Below are 24,377 nucleotides of genomic sequence, written 5' to 3' on the forward strand. Positions count from 1 at the left end.
CTCTTCACTGCAGCAGCGATTCATGACCAGGAAACATTCCCCCACAGCTGATTTGGAGCATAAAGGCTCTTTAAGGTCCTGCGTGTTACTCTGAACCAACCTTTCTTGCTTTGTTTGATATAAAGTGCTTTAAAGAGTGTCTTCCTCTACTTTTCTGTCGTGACTGATAGCAAAACGAATTTCCAGATGGAAGCAGTGATCATGTGTGGTCAACATATTTATTGTGTAGTTTAGTGTACACGTCCAAAATTGCTGTACAAATACCGGTAGGGTTAGTTTAAATAATAAATACCATGCTCATATTCTTGCACTGTCCTTTAGTTATTTTTGGCCCTTATTAACCTCCGTTCAACTTCCTGATGGTAACAGTGATAATAAAAAATTTACACATATAATGGAGAAACATTAAAATCTATTTAGACTATCTATCATTGTTACCTTTACCTGTCTGCTGTTTGGAGATATAGGATGGTGGTACACCCCGAACGCCACTGTGAGGGTAACATAACTAACATCAAGAAAAAAAAAAAAAAACAGAAAGTGATCAACTCTAAAGTTAAGGAGAAGGATTGGAAAGTAAAAAGAGGAGGACAGGAAGGGATTGAGACAGAGTGAGAGTGGAAAGAAAAACATTGTGGGGGAGGGAAATGGAATAAAAGGTTAACACGTGGGCCACAAGGGATCTACAACGCTGGTAACAAACCCAATTTCCCTCCCAACAAAAGATCGATGGCACACATTAGATTCATCGTCGTTTCAATCCGAGCCAATGAAAACAATTACCGAGTCCGTGCCTAATAAAGAAGGCGCTGCAGTGAACTGATGTGTGTTGGGTCTGCAGCAAAGCTCCAACAGCAGCAGCAGCAGCAGGGAGGTCATTGTGTTAAATTCAGTCACAGAAACATGGAAGGACACCTGCATTGGCGTTTAAAAGGGAAGAAAATGGAAGAGTTCTTTTTTTAAAAACTACATCTTTTTTAAATGAATGTAACTTTAGAGGAGATGATGAAACAAACAGAAATGTTCAATGAGACTGTCAGAGATTAATATTACATCCTAAAACCACTGGCGGATGTTTCAACCAGGTGCTTTCAGCTCAGTGCTTTTATCACCTTCACTACATTACTGATGCATGTGCTCAGTAATAACCAGTTTATCCCACAGAGAAAAAGGACCTGTTTTAATTTTAAACAATGAATATTTATTTTTTGTAGTTTTTTTTTTCACTTAACTCCTACTTCCCTTTACATTTTTTTTTTTGCGAGTCAAATTATTTATTTACCATGAATTCAGTCAACTAGACAAAATGCAAGAGTTGCAACAAAATGAGTTGAAATAAGATACGAAAGGCAGCGACACAGCTTTAACAACAGCTGAAACCTGTTAAACATAAGATTTTGTCCAAAATGAACTTTTCTCTGCTTTTATTTAGTAACTTTGTTATAGTTAACCAAAACCAGTTGAAATGGTTTAATGTTTATTGTTTTAGTTCACAGAAAGTAGATATTTGTCTTTTACAGACAACTAAAAGACAGAGAAGACAACTCAATACTAGACAACATGGTTCGAGTTGCACTTTCTTATTAAGAAGATCTAAAATAAGTACTAAATTAATATTCTAATGAATGTATTTTTCAACTTTACTTTAGGAGTCTGAATTGGATTGTGCAACGTGTCTGAAAGTTAGTTTGCTAAATAACATTAAGAACTTCAACACTGAACCAAGATTAAAGAACAAAAATAAAGTTCTCATAATTATCTGGTAGCTATAAAATATTTATTTACTCAAAATCCAAAATTTCCATTTTTATGGTTCTATAAGCCATCTAAGATAAAAAGAAACCAACAAGCTGAGGAAAATAATATCCGTTAATACAGATATTTAAAAACTTGAGTTTAAACATTTGAGTTTATGGAGTCTGTTCATAACCATTATACTTTCATTTTTTTGAATAAAAAAACATTTTATTTTTTGGTTATTGTTATCAGGTAGATAGATAGCTAGATATTGAATTACATGAAGCATAATTTTTTATTAGACTATTATCAAAAGGCTTACCAACAAAATTATTTTGTTAACAGTTCCTAATAAAGTAATATTATTAGAAAAAGTCAAGAACCCCTCTAAAACACACACATAATTGTCATTGTATAATTCACACCCTGCTAGAATAATACTGAAATGATACATTTAGCAATTTCAGTTTAAATTTAAACTACTTCAATAATAATCTAAAGAAATAACTAACTTCACTAGCTGGGACAGAGAACACCAAGAAAACCTGGTTTTAGTGTGCCTGCTCATCTCATTTGAGATAAGTCAGAGCATATTAAAATAAAAAATTCACTCAAAGCTCCATCCCACACAGCTGCAGTGAAAACAAGAAGAATTAAAAACAGAAATTCCAAAATGTCTCTCTTGATGAAAAGCTTGAATATCTTGCTGCTGTTTGGACAGACTGAGAGACCTGTTGGATTTTCAGGTCAGATTCAGAAGAAAGTCCCTCCCATGTGGTTAAATGTTGTGGGGGACATGAGGTAATGGAGTCAATGGACAGCCAGACTGTGGTCGTCTTAGCTGAAATAAGAGAACAAGTGACAAGACAGACGATCAGCGATCAATGACTTCATGATCACAACAGTGCTCTGATGTAAAGGGATCACGTAAACCAAACCGTTTAACAACCACAGTCACATCACGCAGCTGTCAAACACTCAGCAGATAAAACAATCAGCCGATAGTTTCACCCTGAGGCTCCACCCACTCTGAGATCCTCTCCGATGAAACCTAAGATCCCCCCCACTGTAACATACTCTCTGATGAACACTGAGGCTCCGCCCACTGCAAGGTACTTTCTAATGAACCCAGCAGACAAGTGTACCTACTTTGGTTTGGTAAAACAGCATCTTTCTGTGTTTACTGCAGCTTTTTAACCATTATTCCAGTTCACATTCTGATGTCACAACCCAGCATGGAAACCAACGACAAGAGACTCATGAGGCAAAGAATTAATTAACAGGAAGAGAGATGACAGAAATAGCAACACTGGATATGAATATTCATTAGCCACTTCAAACTAAACTCAAGATCCCTCAGGTAGCAGTCTCATCCAAGTTTCATAAAACCAACGAGTGATGCCATTATACAAAATATGAAAATGCTGGGTGAGAAGATAAGCAGCAGGTTGTGAATTTAACATTTATCTTTCCCGTGCAGCTGTTATCACATGAGCACTACAGACTGACATTTCCAAAGCAGAGCAGTAGGCTGAACATGCACACGGTGGTATGACATTTAGGTTTTATAAACTCCAAACAGCCAGTCAGAACAGCAAAACAACAGGTTAAACAATACACAGCAGAGAAAACAACAAGACTGGAGTAAACGTAGAACAATGAGACGTAGTATAACAGAAAAATATCAGGTAAATACAGCAGAATTGGATGATAGGTCTAAAACAGGAAACTATTTCACAGAAAAAAATCTGGTAATAATCGTATCCATTTATGGATGGTTGGATTGATGGATTAGGACAATCCCTTTCAAACAACAAAATATGAGTTCAAATTAACTGAATAAACCATAAATGGGATGAAGGAAAAGGGCAGCGCTAACTAGGAGTTAAAATAATAATAATAATAAAAATAAAAGTACTGCCATGGTAACAAGTCTGTTTGTAACCCCCTCAGAATAAATATTAAATTATTTAACTTTATGGACACTCGACCACCATTCTCGACGTACTAAGAAAAGGTCTGACCGTGATGAAGAGTTTGTCCCACTATTTAGCGCAGTCAGTGGAGCGAGGTCAGAGTGAGCAGAGGTTGTCACTGCATATCCACTGGTGGAAACGCCCATAAATGCCTGAGGAGCCTCAGATTAACAGCTCGATGAGGTTCAGCTTCTGTCCCAGTCTCAAACTGTCCTTGGTGGCCGTTTATTAAGACCAGCAGACTGTTTGTAGCTGCCGCAAGATCTTTTTGGATAAAATAAGCTCTTGTGCCTTCATCAGTAGACTCAGAAGATAAACTTGTGAAACAAAGTTTTCGAAATGGTTTAAAAATTGTTGTAGTTTCAATTTCATCAAAAATAAACCTGCAGTATTTGACATCAGGAACGATCAAGCCCAACCAATGACTTTGTTGGCCACCAGGATAGGAGGGAGAAGACATTCAGTCATGTCCATGATGTTGTTCCGTCAAAGCATGAGATTAGTATATGTGAGGTAAGACAAACCTTTATACTGGAAGTTATGTCTTTATTATGGAACCACTTCTTTTTTTACCTACCTGGACACCAAGCATTTCAGAGATATTCAGTCCGAAACACAGCAATGGGCTTTGAGTCCCATTCAGTCTATTCATACATTGTGGAAAAATGGTTTTACTTTAATTCCCTTGGTTGAACTTTGACAACAGCATGGTGTGACTGGATTACAGCATCTAACTCACACACACGCATTTTCCTTGTCGGCTCTCTTTCTCTTCACAAGCAGGGTAGGCACAAGCACTTCTTTTTTGACAGATGCACCATCATAGCCAACAGCACTAAACTAGGAGCTCTAACAGGTTTCATTGATCTATTTTAATGATGAGATGTTGTTTTCAGTTTATCACACCTTATTGTTTAAATCAAAGATTTTGTTACTTTCAAAGTATAAAAAATATCAATCTTGTTAATGTAATGTATGACGCAAAGAGGCAGAAATTCAGGGGGGAAAGGCATTCTGAGTAGATCACCTAAAAATGCTATTTAAAACACTGTTTCATATTAGATAACATGGAGGATTGTCTTTGTTCCACCACTGTGTATAATATATCTATATGAGTGAGGTTTAGTAGTTTAAGTTCACACTTTTGCTGGTTTTAAGTGTATTGGTTGTCCTATTGTGACACATTCTGACCCTTATTTACCAAAATAATAACAATATTTAGCATCTACCTACCACAAAAACTGTTTCCCACCCCAAAAGATACCAGTCTACCAATAGATACCACTTTACCAGATTATACCTGTTTACCAGACCTTAAAAAGTAAATGGATCACACTTATGTAGCATTTATTTTAACACTTTACAGTGTTTCTCACTCACCCAACACACACACACACACACACACACACACACCCTTCAGTGCTTTCTACTATATATTTCACACTCTGTTCACAGCACTTTTATATTCTCACTCATACACCAATAAGCATATCGAGGGCAGTGGAGGGTTCAGTGTCTTGCCCAGGGATACTTTGGTACACTGCAGGGGCTGGGGATCAAATACCCGATCCTCCAATTGGAAGACCACCTCCCTACCATGAATTTTTTATACACTTCGATTTAATTAATTATTTGAGGCTTTAAGTAAAGTGTCAAATTACACTGTGATTGACAGTGTCGCAGCCTATTAGTAAGTCGGGAGGGTGTGTAAGCAGGACTTTTATATTGAAGGTATAAGTGCGCATACACTGGTTACAAAAGTACAATGTGGAAGCACCCAAAAAACACAGACATTTTGGGTTCAACTGAACAATTGGAGGAAGTAGAGATGCTTTGTCCATCTTTATTAATACGGATCGGACAAATGGGAAACAAGTGACGGACAACAAACAGAAAACAGACAACAAAATAAGACAAACAAGAAACAAAAGACAATTAGGATAAAGAGAGCAGATATAAAACAGAAGACAAACAGGAGACAGAGGACAGACAAGGCAGTGAGACAGACAAAAGAAAGCATAGTTATCTATCAAAGTGCAGATAAACACATTTCTACATTTATTCAAAATGTGTGCACATTGCTGATAACTGGTGTTTCTTTCATTTAAGTATAAATTAAAACAAAAAACAAAATCAACAGGAAGAGTGAGATGACTAGGACGGAGTTTTGGAGATTTAAAAGTAATTAATAACATTATTCACTTTTATCTGATAATTAGTTATAATTTTGACACCACCATCAGCAGCAGCAGAACATTAGTTGCTGTAGAGCTGCAGAGTGAACCGTTCTCTTACAAATCACAGCTGGATAGAAAAAAAGGGATAATAAAATGGACCGAGTTCTTGATGCCACAGACAGACAACCACCAAGGGGAGAGGAGAAAGAAGGAGAGAGGAGGGAAAATAGGAGGAGGAGAAGAATGAAGAGGACAGAGGCGTGTGGAGGGGGTGAAGAGGAGAGAAGTGACAGGAGGGGAAAACAATGAAGGAATGACTGAGAGGCAGAAGAAAGCGATGGACTGCGGAGGAATGACAGGAAGAGAAAGAGGAGGAGATAGATGGCAGGAGGTCAGATTCATGAGAACCAATCCACTATCAATACAGACAGATGCAGTCCTCCATTTTAACAACACACTCCATACATTTGTCTGCTGTTCTGCACCACTTAACAGGATCTGTCACTCAGCTGATGACACACACACACACACACACACACACTCTCGAGTGTTAGAGGACAGTCATGCTGCCGTCTGACAACTGATGTGTGACGATGGTGTTCAGGAAAAGAATATCTGATCATATAAACACACCGTTTAATTCGACGTCACACCTTCAGGTATTTTTCAGATTAATCTTTTTGGTCTCGGAGCTGAAGAGCATTCAGAGCATCAAGGATCTGCTTTGACAAACTGACAGCTTCAGGTCACAATTTGTACCTTGGATTTAAAGGGGCACAGGCACATTCATTGAACTGCTCTGATTCAGACACAGTTTTCCAACAATCACTTGGGTCTAAGCAGCAGATCCATCTGTTCACACCCCCCACCACACACACACACACACACACACACACACACACGTGAGAACTCTCACAGGTGGATTTTATGTGTCAGAACCTGAGCTGATTGCATGGAACAGTACAAATACAGGTTTTCAAGAGTGCTACCAGAAGAAATCAAAGATGTGGAGTATTTGCGTCTGAGAGTGTGTTTTGTTTTTGATTCTCTTTTCCCACTCACACACACACACACATCCACCGTGTTGATTTGAACCAGGTCACACAACACAATCATCACTCTGGATTAAGGGTGCCAATGCATAAACACCGAAGCGCCCTAATTACTATTTGTCCATTATTGCTATTCCTGTCAGGATTTATGATTCAGAATTCCTCTCATAGCTTTAAAAAACCCACAAAAATACATCAAAATATGCGACCAAATCAGGAATACTGTGCTACAAGTTTTGGTACCAATAGACCATTCAACAAAGACAAAATTCACAAAAAATCTAATAACAGGATTTTGACTAAATGAGTTAAACAACGAAGCCCACTTCATAGCTTTTTAACAAGTCACCATTTTTTTCAAAAGTTTTTTCATTTGATTTATGGTTTCTTATGAACAATTTGTGACTTTAACTACAAACACACCTTTTGTGTGTGTCTTCACACACAAAAAAAAAATCATCTGTAAAATGAGATCCAAAACAGAGCCTTTTTTGGCTGATCTGCTAATATGTTAGCAGCTAAAACAGCTCATTTACTGGTCGTTTACTGTACTTGAGTTAAGGTAATTACCTGCCCATGTTAGCATGGAAATCCTGTTGAGAATCAGAGCAACATTTATAGTCTCACAACAGACACATCACTGTTCTGATCTGATTCAGCACTGCCACTGTGGATGCACAGTAAAGGTCACATTAACCTCAGCCATTAAACAGATAAAACACACAACTCCCTCCTGGCCTCTGGCCCAAATGTACTCACTGCGTAACCTAAAATCTTTGGCCCTGTGGAGGTTTTCAAGCTGGACTCTGGTGTAAGAACAGACAAAATAAAGACACAGTCCGTTAGAGCGAGAACTCTAAATCTGTGGCAGGGTTTAACAGCTGTTCTTACTTCAGATATGTCATGGTCATGTGTGGAACTGTGTGCTCGTGTGTGACAATACTTGAAAGCCAGCAGGATACGCAGCATTTGACTGCAGTACGTAGAATCACAGAACAGCTAAAAGGACGGATCCACATGGAAGCTCAGTGATTCCATGCAAAATGTTCCTGGAGAAACAGTCAGTCTAATATTGTTTTATAACCAGGAGAACAGAGCGCTGATGTGGTCTCCACAATGACTGAGCTGTCCAATGTGGGTTTATTGTTTCTTTTGATTTTATTCTGCAGCCTTCAGGTAGAGTTTGTGTAAACACAGCAAGCTGATGCATCCGTGATCCATTTAAATCCCACAGAATAAACAGAAACATTTACTTTCACTGAAAATCAAACTATTTACAACTTTGCCCCCAAATAAATGAGATAGTGTTACAGAGAATAACCATTTGGAAAAATTAATTATTCATGTTTTCTTTCAATGAACGAGCAACAAACCAAAGACCCTACGCTGCTGCTTTGAATGACAAAGGACAAGTCCAAACTCCTCACCTACAAGAAGTAAAATGTAATGTAGAATTGGTGTCTTGGTAACTTGGGAAAGGTTTCTTTCACTAATCACAAAAAACAACATTTCAGCTTATTTTAAAGTTCCATTAAAAAAAATATTATTCTGGAGTTCCAACTTCCTATTTTCCCCCCAAACTTCTACAATTTGTCAGATTACAGCCACATATTTTACTGGGATGTTATGTGATAGACCAACCCAAAGATAACAGAATTGTGAAGTAGAAGGAAATGATTTGTGGTTTTCAACATTTTTTACAAATACAAATTTGAGAAGTATTCACCCCCTTAAATAGGGTCCACTTGTGTGTAATTTAATGTTAGTATAAATCCAACTGTTCCATAAAGGCATCAGATATTTGTTACAGAACATTAATGATCAAACCGCATCATGAAGACCAAAGAACACACCAGACAGGTCAGGGATAAAGTTGATGAAAGGTTTAAAGCAGGGTTAGGTTATAAAACAATATTCAAAGCTTTGAACGTCTCACAGAGCAATGGTCAATCCATCATCTGAACATGGAAAGAGTATGGCACCACTGCAAATCTACCAAGACATGGCCGTCCACCTAAACTGACCGGCCAGGCAAAGAGAGAATTAATCTGAGGAGCAGCCAAGAAGCCCATGGTGACTCTGGAGGAGCTACAGAGACCCACATCAATGATGGAAGAATCTGTCCACAGGACAACTATTAGTCATGCTCTCCACAAATCTGACCATTATGGAAGAGTGGCAAGAAGAAAGCCACTGTTGAAAGAAAGCCCCTAGAAGTCCTGTTTGCTAAAAGTCATGTGGGGCAAACAGTAAACATGTGGATGAACAAGCTCTGGTCAGACAAGACCAGAATTGAACTTTTTGACCTAAAAGCAAAACGCTATGTGTGGCAGAAAACTAACACTGCACATCACTCTGAATGCATCATCCCTACTGTGAAACACAGCGGTGGCAGCATCATGCTGTGGGGATGCTTTTCTTCAGCAAGGACAGGGAAGCTGGTCAGAGCTGATCGGAAGATGGATGGAATGAAAAACAGAGCAATGATGGGAAAACAACCTGTTAGAGGCTGCAAAAGACTTCAGACTGGGGCGGAGGTTCACCTTCCAGCAGGACAGCCAAAAATATCTAACCAGAGCTACAATGGAATGGGTCAGATAAAAAAAACAAGCAACTGAAAATCATTTATCTTTTCCTTACACAATTATGTGCTATTTTGTGTTGATCTATCACATTACATCCCAGTAAAGTACTGGGTTGTAACGTGACAAAATGTGAAAAAGTTCAAGGAGTAGGAATACTTTTTCAAGACCCTCTATATGGTATGGTGTCTGTTATTTACAGAACGTTGCTCCCCTGGCTGCCCTTCACACCGTCCACTCAAACCAACTCCAATCAACCATAGATGGGTTTAAGCTCCTGCTGCTGCTGAATGTGTGTGTGTGTGTGTGTGTGTGTGTGTGTGTGTGTGTGTGTGTGTGTGCATTTGTGTGTCACATTCAATCTCAGAGCTGAAATTCGCCCAGATGTACACAGCAACCGGAGATAACACACTCCCCCAAACGCCTGTCCTGAATGAACAAGCACACACTCTCCTTCATGTCTATCAGTGACAACTGGAAGCATCGGTGTTGTCCATGTAGGAGGGCGGCCTCTCGTTCTTTGTGATCATTCATTCATGAGCTGAAAGAGAAAGACAAGATGCTGCAGCAGTGATCCAGAGTTTGGCAGAGACACAAGGAGCGAATGAGAGAGGAGGACCGAGACAAATGTGGGGACAAATGAAGGAGAAATAGAGATGAATGGAGGTGAAAACAGCACAGATAATAGAGTCACTCCTTGGAAAGCACTGGGTGTTTTTCTCAAGTACAAGGGTGGAATACTAAAGTGTTTTCACTTACAATACAGTTCTTCCATCACTGTCAGTTTGTTTTTCCCCCCACTCCATTAAATGTATCTGATTTAAACAGTAATTGATCATTAGATACATTATAAACAAGTTAGCATCCATCCATTTTCTTCACCTGCTTTTCCTCGCAGAGTCGCAGACAGTTAGCACCCATCTCCAGCAGAGGTGGGGTACATCCTGAACACGTCACAGTCACATGCAGATTTTCACTCATAACAAGATTTCTACTACTGAACTGTAGTCAGTCAGCTGTGGTATTCTAACAACCACCATACAATCAGAAAGTCATTAGGGAGCCAGCAGATAAGTGTTACAGCAACATTATTACTATTCAATTATAATTTCCAGTTTGCTGCTTTTCCCACAAACAATTATGGGATTTTGGTGAAACTAGTCAGAAAACCTACCCCTCTTTGGAGCAACCAGACTGAGCTTGAGACAATTTGCAAAGAAGAATGGCAGGAAATCTCCCAGTCCAGGTTTGCAAAGCTTGTTGTATAAAACCCTAAATGCCTTGAGGCCGTACAGTAACTAATGCCAAAGGTGCATCAACTCAGTACTAAATAAACAGGCTAAACAAGAATATTTTTTAGATTTTTCCATTACAACCAACGTTGGGAACTAATTCTTCGCTGTATCACAACCATGTCGGCGAAACTGTGGTGGAATAAACACAGATCGTTCAAAAATATTTCAGCTTTGCCCTGGAATCGCACAATTTTGGAAAGATGTTCACGAGCTTATTGTCAGAATCCTGGGCTATATTGTATCTAGATCAAGGCCTAAGAGTTTAAAATAAATTAGTTCATAATAGAAGCCCAGTAGTTTTGTTTTAAACTCTTAGGATTTCCTATGTCCTGGATGACTGAGAATATACACACCTTGATCAAGTGTAGTCATGTACCTTGGATATTTCACAGAAGAAACTGCATTAAAAGAAATCTAATACCTGTTTCTTATTCCTTTAATGACCTACAAAGAGACAATTACAAGAAGAAGGTTTGAAGCTGAACCACTAACAAAAGAGGAATGCTTCGAAATTGTGACTGAAATAGACAACATGGAGCTGTTAACACACAGGATAAGAATCCAAGAAGCAAAGTGTCTGAATAAAAAGGAGAAATAGAACAACAAGAAAAAGAGTAAATCAATAAACTATGTAGAAATGCACTGAATTTAGGATGTTATGTCAATCCAGACTGTTAACTCTTTCTGTTTCTGTTTTGTTGTACATTTTTTAAAAGAAAAACAACATGTTTTTCTGACAACAACTATGTTGTCAGAGGTTTCATGCCTCTGGTAGGGTCACCCGTGGCAAACAGGTACTAGGTGAGGGGTCAGACAAAGTGCAGCTCAGAGACCCCTTAGGAATACTTTCTAAAGCCATTGTATATATTTAAAATCATTTCTTCATTCGTCTACAATAAGAAACAACAACAGAACAGTCCGTCAGCGGGTCCAGCTTCCAATCAGTGATCAAATTTATTTATTGCCAAAAAACTTTGAATAGGAAGTGTGGCGATTCTTCAGTTCAGATCCATCTGAAAAAAAGTCTTTCAGATTAATAATCTACGGTGCCACTGTGTGAGTTTAAATCAATACCTGTAAGCAGTTTCTTCATGTTACTTGATGGTTTGTATGAAGTATACATGTATGTTGGGTACTTAAGTCTTTGTCTTAACTATGATTTTACAACCTAAATTAAGATTTTCGGGCAGGAAAGAATGCAGCATATCGGACGTTCTCCTTTTAATCAGTAAATACATGAGCCTTCCTGTCCTTCAGCTTCAAAGACACTGAAAAGAAACCTGAAGCATTTAATTATTCTGAGAATAAATGGATGTTAAAGGTCAAAATAGTGTTGAAGATGTTTTATTGTTGTTGTTGCTTTCATTAAATAAGCAAATGCACTGAATTTGTCTTCGTTCTTATCAGAAGAAAATGAAAAACAATAACTGAATTTCCAAATCACCTCTGAGCTGAAAACAGATCTGAGAGAATGTTGAGAAGAACGTTGCACAAAATGCTTGAGAAAAAGGACGTCACAAATGATCTGCACAACAAGCTGATGAATCAGTTCATTATTTGAGATGAGATTCTTCTTTAGCTGCAGTGGAACAACAGGGGGCCGCAGTAACGTTTTACAACAAGTCTTGGGACCAGAAGTAGAGGATTTATTTAGAAATCAAATACAAAATCTGCTTCTTACTTGATTTTCTTTTAAATTTTCATATTTTCCTTTCGTCTGTGGTGGCCTGCACCAATTTATTTTCCTTCTGAGACAATGAAGTCATATTCGCTTTCAGTTTACTGAAATAAAACCAGAGGTGCAGACAGATCAATGTGCATGGGATTTCTAAAATACCAAACTAAAGACAAAAAAATATATCTATTACAACACGGCCTGCATTATTGATTAGGTTGCAACCTAAGTCTGTGTCCCATGATGCACCATGCCTCTAGAGAGGGTTCTTATCATGTGAAGACTGATGAGCCTCTCCAGGACATGAAGGCAGATGTGACAAGGCTGATATAACAGCAGCAAGAAGAGCATGATGATGAGGTGAAACTACTGTTAGGGTGCTGAGCTGCTGAGGTGAAAAGACGAGCATCGTTACACTGGACTGACGGGACGGAAAGGCACCAACATCTGTCCAAACAGATGGGAGGAAGTACACTGGGGGAGAGGGGAGGTTACACAGATGTCTGCTTGATAAAGCCTTCTGTTGTCATGTTCAAACAAAGTAGTAACAGTGCAGAATCAACGTCAAAGGAGAAGGAACAAGGATAAAATCCGTCTTTTATTGTTGAGGTGCTTACTGTCAACATGAAAATCTTTACACAGGTAAATCATTATTTACTCCCTCCTGGATGTAAAGACACAAACCTTCAAACACTTTGAGCCAAGAAGACTAAAACAGAATCCACAGGGACTGACTCTTCTGTGATACACCTGCAGCATTATCTCTGTAGGAGATTCACTATATTTGTAGTCAGTTTTTGTTTGGATTTTTAAAAAAAATCTAAGTGTTATAAACTGACATACAACACCTTATAATGTTTAAAAGTCAGGTTACTCCTGAAATCTGAGGGTTTGTGTTTTTCATGTGGGTTTAAAAACAGGAGATCAACTTATAGGACATCTTCAGGGGAATGTGTTATTTTTGAGGGTGTGGTTTAAGGGTCGGTGTTCAGGTGATTCTGGGGGTTTGGTTTTAGAGTCAGGTGATTTTTGAGGGTTTGGGCTGCCTCACAGATGGATGGATGGATGGATGGATGGATGGATGGATGGATGGATGGATGGATGGATGGATGGATGGATGGATGGATGGATGGATGGATGGATGGATGGATGGATGGAAAAAATGGTCAGGGGTCATGTGATTTATATAGATTTGGTTTAATAGTCAGGGGTCAGGGGAATTTTAAGGGTTTGGTTTAGGGGTCAGGTCTTTAGCTCTGATGGTTCAGAGGTAGGATAATGGACTAGGACTTATACTGTGTTCCTATGTTTGTCTGTGTTTTGTCTCCTGACATGTGTGTGTTCCGTTGCGTGATTGACTTGTGTCAGTATGTCTCTGTTAGAAAGTGAGGAAGATGATGCTGCAGACTGATGGATGACAACACAAGGACAGAGGAAGACAAGAGGCAGGGAGTGAGAGAATAGACAGAAAAAAGGACGAGTGAAGCTGTCAGCATGTTCACTGCTGTACTGATGATTAAATAGCTTTCAGCTCGTCAGCATGCACCCAGAGTAACAAGTTCCTTTAACAGACACACACACACACACACACACACACACACATAGATAGATAGATATGTCCTCCAACATCTCCTTGACACTGAGGCTCTTCGACAGCAGGAGAACAGCTGATAAGAAACAGAGGGATGAAAAGCGAATGCATATCTCTACCAACACACACACAGACACACTGTGTCCACAGCCAACATTCATCCCATCTTGTATGTAAACAGTCGTCCATCAGTGAGGGAACTACCTGCAGGTCAGAGAAGTTGCCGACTCCCGATTACAGATGGATCCTGAAAGTTGCTTCAACTTTACATTTTAATGAAAATAAAACACAAACTAATGTAAAAACCTGTGCTATCACTCATTTAAAGTAGACTTTACTAGACTTGCCTCTTTTTGTCACTTTCACCATGAAACCAGTTTTCTTCATAGCCTTGATGAAATTCACCGTTTTCACAGATACAATAACTTCAGACATATGACACAAGCACAGATCACCAGCACTCAGACAGGAGACAACCCAGAGGATGGAGGAGACTGCAGTAATGATGTAACAGACATGAGGACAAGGTCAAGAGACAGGAAGTGAAGTCACAGACAGATAGGTCTGATCCAGTGGGTCCTCTGCAGTCTGCTCCTAGTTTCATACTAGGGGGTCTGGATGAAAAGTGTTTGGAAATGAGTGGAAAAAGATTTTGCAGATAACTGAATGAACAATTAACCATTTGTGTAGAAAAGAAGTGAATATCAATAAAATCAGAAAATAATTAAAGGCCTAGCATTTCTTGAAGGAATCATATTGCCCACCGCCTTCCATGCCAGAATTTTAAACTTAGATCATCTTGTGCTGAGAAATAACAGCATTGTAGCTTTTTTGGTCAAACTTTGAAAAAAAAAAAATTTTCACGACCTCACAAAAATCACCCAATCTGTGGTCAGAGTACGTGTTGTGAATTGTGAATGATTGTCAGCTACTACCACATCAAACTTTAGCTTAATATCTGTAAAACTGACCAAGTTAGAGACATTTTTGTAATTTCTTCAGGTCACTTAGTTGTGATGGCCATATTAAATTAACTTACTCCAAAAAGTTAATCAGCTGCAGAGGTAAGTGCAATGATTACTTTCAAAGAGCCTCATTAAAAGCCATCCAGTAGTTCATGAAATATTTTGCTAACAGACAATTACGGTGGACTCCAACAGTATATCTCACACAATGTTGGTGCTTGGAGTATGTATTGGGGGTGACTCTTGGCTACTGCTACATCCAATGTTAGCACAATATCAATAAAACTGAATTATACTCATTTTTGTGCCAGAATAATTCAATTAGTTGCATCAATGAGTTGTAGATGTACATTCAATGATTTCTTTGTGAAGGTAAAAATCCATCCAGTGGTTTATTAAATATTTTGCTAGTAGACAGACAAAAACACAAACACACACTTAAATAGAAACATTATTTTACGCTTTTTGCCATAGCAGGGTGAAAAATAAATAAATAAAAATCCATAATGAATAAGATATTCAAATCTATGATGAGTCCATGTAAACATCTGGCCTCAACCGTATTTTCCTAAATAAACATACTTGTCAACACCTATTGGACACTGAAAAACATATACATGCTGTAGAAGAGCATTCCCACTTAAAGAAACTAAATTGAGGGCTACAATGAGCGGGTTTCTCTTCATTTTTCTCCTTGGCAATTGGTTAATTGTGCACAAGCTTGGCTGATAGCTGATTCTTTAAGAAGTGGCAAATGTCGCCCAATTGATTGGTCTACCTCCAATGGTTTTTAGGTCCAACATTTTGAAACATGATGACAACTACAGTGTAGAGCTATTTGTGGGCCAAACATCCAATAAGTGTGCTCTGACTCTGAGCTTCATCTACAGTTCTTCAGTCTGGTTACTGAAAGTTTGTCATCAGGTGTGAGCAGAGTGTTGTACCTTTGTGTTGTTGTGTTTTTCTACTTTATTCCCATCCTTCTCCTTCCTCTTCTCCTCTTTTTTCTTGTCACGCTCTTTCTGCAGACAAGACAAAAGACTATGTAAGATAATGGGCTATTTTACCCAGCACTCTACCCACCCTAAATCCCAACCTAATAACGTCACCTGTAGCCCATGGTTTTGAGAATAACACAAGTATTGGTTTTCACAATGTTTGCTGCTTCAGTGTTTTCAGATCTTTTTGTCAGATGTTTTTATAGTGCACTGAAGTATAATTACAAGCAGAAGTTCCAATTGCTTTTATGATCTATTAAATGAAGTTTATTAAAAGAGTCAATATTTGCAGAGTTGGCCTTTCTTCTTCAAGACCTCTGCAATTTGCCCTTGGATGCTATCAATCAATTTGGGACAAATCCTAACCAATTGCAATCATTTTGAGTCCAATCAATACTTGGAGTTTGTCAAAACTTGTGGGATTTTGTTTGTCAACTCCCTTCTTGAGAATTGACTACAAGTTCTCAGTCGGATTAGGGTCTGAGGAGTTTCCTGGCCATGGATCCAAAACTTTCATGTTTTGTTCCCCATACTACTTAATTATAAGTTTTGCCTGATGGAACAGTGCCCCACCATGCTGGAAAATGCATTGTTCGACATCAGTTCATTGTTTGATGGTTGGGAGAAGTTGCTCTCTGATAATGTTTAGGCACCATTTTTTATTCATGGCTGTGCTCTTAGGTTTACTGTCTGTGAACCCATTCCCTTGGGTGAAAAGAAACCTCACACACGAGTGGTCTCAAGATGCTTTAATATCGGTGAGACACAGAACTGTTGGTATCATTCTTTTTCCAGATGTCCTAAACAATCAGAAAGGCGATTTATCAGAGAAAATGACTTTAAGTCCTCAGCAGTCCAATCTTTGTACCCTTTAAAGAATATCAGTCTATCCCTGGTATTTTTCTTAGAGTGAGAAGTGACTTCTTTGCTGACCTTTTTGACACCAGGCCATCCTTCAAAACTGTTCAACTCAGAGATGGTCTTACACCTGCCTGCTGTTGTTCCTGAACAAGCTCTGCACTGGTGGTGCCCCAACCCCACAGCTAAATCAACTTCAGGAGACGGTCCGGGCTCTTGCTCAACCCTTAACAACTCTTAACAACAACTGAACCTCTCTCCTTGAAGTTCTTGATCTGATAAATGGTTGACTTAGGTGCTATCTTACTGGCAGCAGTATCCTTGCCTGTAAAGCCCTTTTTTTGTGCAAAGCAATAATGACTGCATGTGTTTCCTTGGTTACCATCGGAGGAACACTAATTTTGAGCACCACCCACCTTTTAAAGCATCCAGTCTGCTTTCTAACTCAATCAACAGGACGGAGTGATCTCGAGTCTTGTCCTTGTCAACACTCAGCTGTGAGGATCACTGAAATGTCAGCAGGTCCTTTTGTGGGTGGGCTGAAATGGTTTGGTTCTTGTTGATTTGGGATTAAGTTCATTTTCATGGCAAAGAAGGACTGCAATTAACTGCAATTCTTATGATCACTCATTCTTTTTCTGATGTTTTAGCAAAATGCCATCATAAAAGAGGCAGCAAATTTTGTGACAGTTATTATTTATGTCATTCTCAAAAGCTTTAGCCATGTGTGTACTAACTCTAAACTACCCCAGACTTCTCTGGGTTTAGCTTGACCTGATTCCAGTTTATATTGATGTACTAACAATTATAAAGGTACAGTCTACATCACACGTCACACTCAAAATTAATTTTTAAACATAACTCTGATCTCACAGGGGTCCATGGCCCAGTCCTGTCCAGAGGTACCATAATTACATTGGTCTATGACCCAGTCTTGTCCAACAGAACCATGATTAACCTGCAGTGTTGCTCAGGAATGCAGACAGAGGCCCTTCTCTTCATTAAAAACTCATTTAGTTCCAGTGGGTACCACTGTGTGGAAGGTAGCAGGGGTTCTGGTTGGAAAGAGTTGCTAAACGTCACAGAAACAACAAATTCTTTCCCTTAATGTGGTTTTAATGCGCTCAGCCTGCAGATTTAATATACAGACATTATTAGCGTGAACAGAGTTGATGTTGTGCTTTCAGGTTAAGGCTTTGTTTCAAGTGACTGAGCCAACAGGATTTAGATAATGACTGTCAGCATACCAAACAGAGAGGCTTTAGTTTCACAGGCGGCACTGGTAATCTACTCAGAACAATCTGCTCCACTGTCTGCCTCACTATGCAATTACTTTATTTGCTCTTTATCTATTCAGAGGTGGCAGCACATGATGATCAATATTTACAAGGATGGAAATCAGATCAAACAACGAGGGCATCTTCCACCACTGAGGAGTTTCTGTCATCCTGAGCGTAATGGGATGAAATATTAAACACAGGATATTATGAAAACTGCCACAAAGAAAAAGTCTGGGCCTGGTTCAGCTGCTTGAATTTTAATATCTTAGGATTTTCGCCTCATGATAGAAAGAGAAGACGGGTGCTAACATTGGAACAGTTTTAGGCTCAGTTCTGATTAAACTTGGCGCAAAACATACAATTTCCTGCAGTTTGTTGACACATCTATCAGAGAGACAGAGCATCTCAGACTCTTAACTACACACTAATGATGACACTGGCCAATTAGCTTTAGCAGTAGTAAGTTATTATCTTCAGGATTTAAACGCATCGAACTGCAGATGGATTTCTGTTCCATCGAAAATACTGACTCAACCAGAAACTTGGGTTGTTAATCCCTTCCTGTCTACGTAGCTAAGAAAACCCAGAGGAAAGCTGCAGAATTTATTGATGGCATGACTGTCTGAACCTGGTGTACCATGAAGAGGTAAAATAAATCAGCAGTGGATCAATAAAAGTAACAAAAATATGAGTACAGAACAGAAAAAAGACAGGGTTTTAAAGACAGACTGAAAATCAACCAAAAAAAAATAAATGTCTGCTTTGGCAGCTGTTAGCTTACCTCTGTGAAAGGAATATTAATGGGTACAGCTAGATTTATTATTTAAAATATGACCTTGTTTAGTTCAGCTTGTTTAACTCGACAAAACTCAGATTATAAGCAAAAAAACAAAGGAAAGGAAAGGTGAGGTTTAGGGCCAGTGTTTGAGAACTGGTCTTGAGCTTTAACCAAATCATTGAAAGACAACGCAGCTGAATGTGTGAAACCATTTTAAAAAGAATAAAAATAAAACACAGAAATGGAACACATTTCCAGGGCCCTTAGCAATTAATTCATTGAAGGAATCCCGCCTCTCAAACTTGACGCTACTGCCATGGGTTTCACGTCTGAGACAATCTGCAGACTTTTCCTATATATGTATATGTTCAAGTATATATGAGAGGTTTCTCCACCATCAGTTTCAGCTTTGTTGTGGAGTAGGAAGCACTCTAAGATTATGAGGTGAAGTGGTTTTGTGTCCAGAACCTTAATCAAATCCACCGCTCTTGCTTCCTCATCCAGCAGGCCTGACCTCGATAAGATCAAGTGATTCTTGCATTTTGTCTAAAAAGTCAATAAAGGAAAGCTGGACATGTTGTGGTGTTTAGAGGTGCATGGAGAGCGTGGCTTAGTCATTGCAACACCCTGCAAAGATCATCCACATTCTTGCTGACTTTTTAACAATATATAGGGGTCATCAGTCTGTGTGAGGGGACCTTAGGTTTGAAATACAGGAACATTTGAGTTCTTTAGGCTCTCTGTAATTAGAAATGTGCATGATGCAGCCCGTCAGGCTGAGATGCAGCTACTCAGCTTTGTGGTCCTGGTTTTAGTCCTGGTAATGTGCCCACTTGTTCCAGGCAACCACAAACACAGAACGTAAACACAACGCCATGAGATGTCAACAGCAAAGTACAAACCTGAACCTCTGGTTTGGTCCTGTTGGCCTGAGAGGACGGTGAGGTGGAGGAGAGGGCAGCTTCAGACGACTTCTGCAAGACAACAGAGTTGGGGACGGAGGGTTAGACACAAACAGAGATTAAAAGAACAAAGAAAAGCATGGAGAAGAAGCAAGAGGAGAAACATGAAGCAGCTCAGAGTTAATTAGAGGGACGGAAGGAGGATTTCCCTTATAGTAAATGCTTCAAGCTGAGGTTTAGTTCAGCCACAAGCTGCCCACAGTCAACAGAGTCTTATCAATACACACTTACAGAGACTGTCTGGCATCTATAAGCCTGTGGATGACCTCTGAGAGCAGAGACTCTTCAGTGATGACTTGTTTTTACCAGACAGGGTTTCAATTTTCTGTGTTACAAGTCGATGTACACTGGGAAACAACTTTAACAGTCATTTGTACAGTAAGAAAAAACATTTAGTGAAGTAGAAACCCCTGGGAAGGTTCACCACTGATCCATGTTTTCTCCATTTGTGGATACTGACTCTGTTTGGGTGATTTCTTGATTCTACGGGTCTGGTAGTAATCAGGTCTGTGTATGGCTACTGGAACTAAACTCAGCTTTCCAACAACATCGCAGTTAATTTGTGATTTACCTCGGGGGGCAATTACCTTTTCACATGGGACAGGAGTGGTTGTATAGCTCGTTTTCCTAAATAAATAAAATCATTGTTTACAAACTGCATTTTGCATTTACTCCTACTTATATTTGTCTGATATTAACGTTTGTTTGCTGGTCTGAAACATTTAAGTCTGACAAAAAAAGCAAAATCAGAAGAAATGTGAGTGTACGTTTAGGGTGTTATACTGGATATTTGTTATCGAGATTAAGAAAATGTGCATCCATTTTTAAAGAAAACTATTTTATTTGTTTGTTTTTCTTTACGCGTCATATGACAAACATCACCCCCCACACCCTTTCTCTCCCTCTGAACCACCTTATGTGACTCTCTGACTCAGGGCACAACAGAGAAATGGTTTCACCATTTTTCATCCTCCACCCTCATCAGCATCAAAAAATGTTGCCTGTGGTGGTGAAAAGAATGCCGCTGAGATGTGAATTTAGAAAACCCGCCCGCCCTCCTCTCTTTCGCTCTCTCTCTCTCTGTTAAAGCCTCCTGTTCTTCAGACGTTGATGCTCCTGGAGATGTCAGCACAGAGCTAAACACTGAAAGACTGGTTGATGATGAAGATGAAGGAGGAAGCAGCTGGAAGGTAACAATGGAGGGTAAAAGGATGCAGACAGGGGTGGGGTAGGGGATTGAAGATAAGATAAAGAATGCTGTGAGCTCAGTGACTGGATGAACAGGGGCTGAATATATATTCAGCAGAGTGGTTCTCTGCTGTTCTGAGCTCTGACAGAAAAGAAGAAAGATGGTTCAAGTCTTCACTAAAACGTGTACAGAGACGATGACTTGCAGCTTTATTGACTTCACTTTCAATTCAGTTTATTTATAAAGTGTCAGCTCACGACAAAAGTCATTTAGGAAAGTGTACAAAAACATTCACATTCAGTATAAAGTACCACTCAGTAAAAGTTATCTATCTAAGGAAGCCAGCAGAATGCGTTAAATCTTCACTTCATTGCAATCTCGCCTCCTGAACAGCACATTGGTGACAGTTGAAAGAAAAACTCCCTTTTAACAGAAGAAACCTCCAGCAGAACCAGGCTCAGGATGAGCGGCCGTTTGCCTCAACTGGCTGGGGTTAGACAGGACAGGAAAAAGAATGGTGAATTTTTTTTATTCAGCAGTAAAATATTAGTTTAATAACTGACGTGTTCTTTTGGTTTGTTGCCTTGAATCTGAATGTGTTGAATCAAAACTCATATTGCATCGTGAATAAGGACTGAATTTTACTGTTTAATGTTTTTATCTGCTCAGGTATCTTTAATGAATCAGACTGTTTGCAGTGTATTGAGCTACGCATCGCATAGGTCACAGAACAGAGATACACAACTCTACAATCTACAATCATCCAGCCTCTTTATGACTTAAAACCCACCTGAACTGATATAAAAGTCGCTGTTTTTCTCTTTGATGCTCCTCGGCTTACTTTGAACTCGTCGGCGCTCTTTTAAACTGGCAGGGAGCTCAGAGATTTGCTGTTCGGCTACAAATAAAACAATCTGAAAGTGTCCCTGCGGGGTCGTCCGTGTGCACGGACGTCACAGGATGGATGGTAAACCAGGCTGCCACCGCTGGCTGCATGAACACACAACAGTGACTAATACAGACAAATAAGGCTGGAAATAAGCAAAGTGTCCCTCAGGCCAAGTGTGCTGCTCTCCGGTGACATTTTCAGGCCAATCAGTGAGTTCAGCTCACAGAGCGACTTTACTGAGATGCTCTCTGATGGAAGATGGGCTTCAAACGCACAGACACACCAACTAATTCACTCAGGACACAATGAACCGATGCTGCAGAGGAAACGGAGTCTTTGCACTTGTGCACTCAGAGAATACGACACAAAAAGGGCTGCAGTCTACGAACACAAAACCGAACCTCCAGCTGTTTGAAGCCCGACATCTCACAGCCCACCGGTGCATCAGCAACACAATATGTCTGTTTGAATTTCAAAAACGGAAATACTAAAAGCAGGACTGAGTATCACCGAAAATAAATACCTGAGCTACAATCCCGGGATCACAGCATGACTCAGTCACACAGAGACAAAGGCGTCTCTGATCTTTAGTGCTCAAACATTTCGGACCTTCTCAAAGAGATGTCACACATTCAACATGGGATTTCAAAAGTTCACCATTTATCACAGAAACACAAGCGATGAACTGGAGTTAAAGGTTTTAATATGCCCTGGTTCTATTTTCACCTGCTTGGTCTGTTCACATCATATTGGTGTATTTAAAGCTAAACTAATCAGAAGTTAGGTTTAATGTCATTTTATCTTAAATAGTTGCCAAAATGTGACCAATAATTTTCAATTCGGAGCTTAATTTCTACACTACAGCACTGTGAGTGAAGAACTGTGCAGCATCGTGATGTTTGTGCTCCAACCACCAGTCCATCATCAACACACCAAGATGTCAGTTTTTATGTCATATCTGAACATTTTTACATCTGCAGTCCTGTATTGACCAGCGGAGATCTGTCGATCTTCGATTTCATGATGAGAAAAGATGTTTGGAAACAGTTTGGGCTTATCACTTAGTCTGACACGCAGACACACACACACACACACACACACACAGTCACAGAACAAACTGGAGCTCAGAGTTACTGTCAGCCACCCTCTCTTCTTCTTCACCATCTGCCTCAAACTACTTAAAGTGATAATGAGTTGGTTTAATAATTAATTTGAATATAAAAGCTGAGCCGCCTGTGTGGGTGGCAAAAACAGATCCTAGATCAGAGTCTGGCTGCTGGCAACGCCTCAGAGGAAACAGAAGAAAACAAACAGAGAAGAGGAGGAGATGAGAGGGAGAAAGAGAAAAATGGAGAAATTGAAAGCCACTAAAAAATAAAATACAAACACACTGAGTTCAGTTTATGAACACCAAGTCCAGTTAATGTATGAGTCTAGTCCATGCACCCCAAATCCAGTCCCTGTGCACAGTGTTCAGTCAAGTCCAGTTCATATACACCAGTTGATAACAATGATGCTTTCTGTATTTGGTCAATTTCAACCCTAAACAGTCCAGAAACACCCGTTAAAAAAAGTAAATAAATAAATAAGTTATCCAACTGTTGTAGCTGTAACGTGAGTATGACGAAATGTTGTCGATACTCACCGGAACTGCAGCCATGGCCTCCGTGTTGTAGAACTTCTTCCTCTCATATTTGTCCCTGATGAAGACCTCCACTGCTCTGAAGGTCAAAAGGTTAAGGTCTCAGTCTGATTCACGACAGAAATACGCTCACATGATAAAAATCATTCAGTTACTTTAGTTTACATTTAAAGTAACAACTTCCCCAACGTCATGATGTGCTAAACAGCCCAATAAGAGTAGTTGGTATTCAAACAGTAGCAGGTAAAGGTACTGATGGTAATACCTGACTAATTGGAAAACAAAGGAAGTTCGTATGATCTCAAATAATATTTAGATGATAAAATAATGCGTAAATATATGAAATAAATGTGTGGGTAAACTCATACATTGTGTAGCATGAAGGGACCCCCTTCCTTTATGACCTCTGACTTAGACTCATCTTTCCAGCAACTCTTCTGTGTAAAAAAAAGTTCATTTTTTTCTGACACAGTTTATCTAATAGGAAAGTAGTCAAATACAAAGACAAATTTTATTACTCTCTGTTATTACAGAGGACAGTTCAGAGATCCCCAACTTTTGAACCGGATGATTCAAGCTTCGTTTATGGAGACTTTAAGGTTGCTGCCCTCGTCAGTGTCTGACTATGTTTCCACGTCTTGTTTTGATAACTGGAGAGAGACCTTGAATCTTTGCTTGGTTGTTTTACAAGTAGTTTGTTTTGTGTTTTCCATGCTGGTCCACTTTCCTTT

The 24,377-nt window shown here is 39.3% G+C and overlaps 1 protein-coding gene and 1 long non-coding RNA gene across 4 annotated transcripts in view; both read right to left on the reverse strand.

Moving 5' to 3' along the window:
- smap1 (small ArfGAP 1) overlaps nt 1-24,377 on the reverse strand; it is a 65,782-nt gene that overhangs the window by 24,756 nt on the left and 16,649 nt on the right. For 2 of the 3 annotated variants that reach the window (XM_037973746.1, XM_037973747.1), the window contains 3 exons: nt 23,650-23,725; nt 19,867-19,938; nt 15,995-16,072 (listed from right to left, as the gene is read on the reverse strand). In XM_037973746.1, the coding sequence (XP_037829674.1) occupies nt 15,995-16,072; nt 19,867-19,938; nt 23,650-23,725 (226 nt within the window). The remainder of the gene's footprint in view (nt 1-15,994; nt 16,073-19,866; nt 19,939-23,649; nt 23,726-24,377) is intronic. The other variant, XM_017421634.3, reaches the window with a different exon arrangement.
- LOC119616711 lies at nt 1,759-3,814 on the reverse strand. Its single transcript, XR_005232690.1, has 2 exons — nt 3,762-3,814; nt 1,759-2,578 (listed from the first exon to the last, which is right to left on the reverse strand). It is a non-coding gene; the product is annotated as an uncharacterized LOC119616711 (long non-coding RNA).

This window comes from Kryptolebias marmoratus, linkage group LG22 (genome assembly GCF_001649575.2).
Source record: "Kryptolebias marmoratus isolate JLee-2015 linkage group LG22, ASM164957v2, whole genome shotgun sequence".
Taxonomy (NCBI): Eukaryota; Metazoa; Chordata; class Actinopteri; order Cyprinodontiformes; family Rivulidae; genus Kryptolebias; species Kryptolebias marmoratus.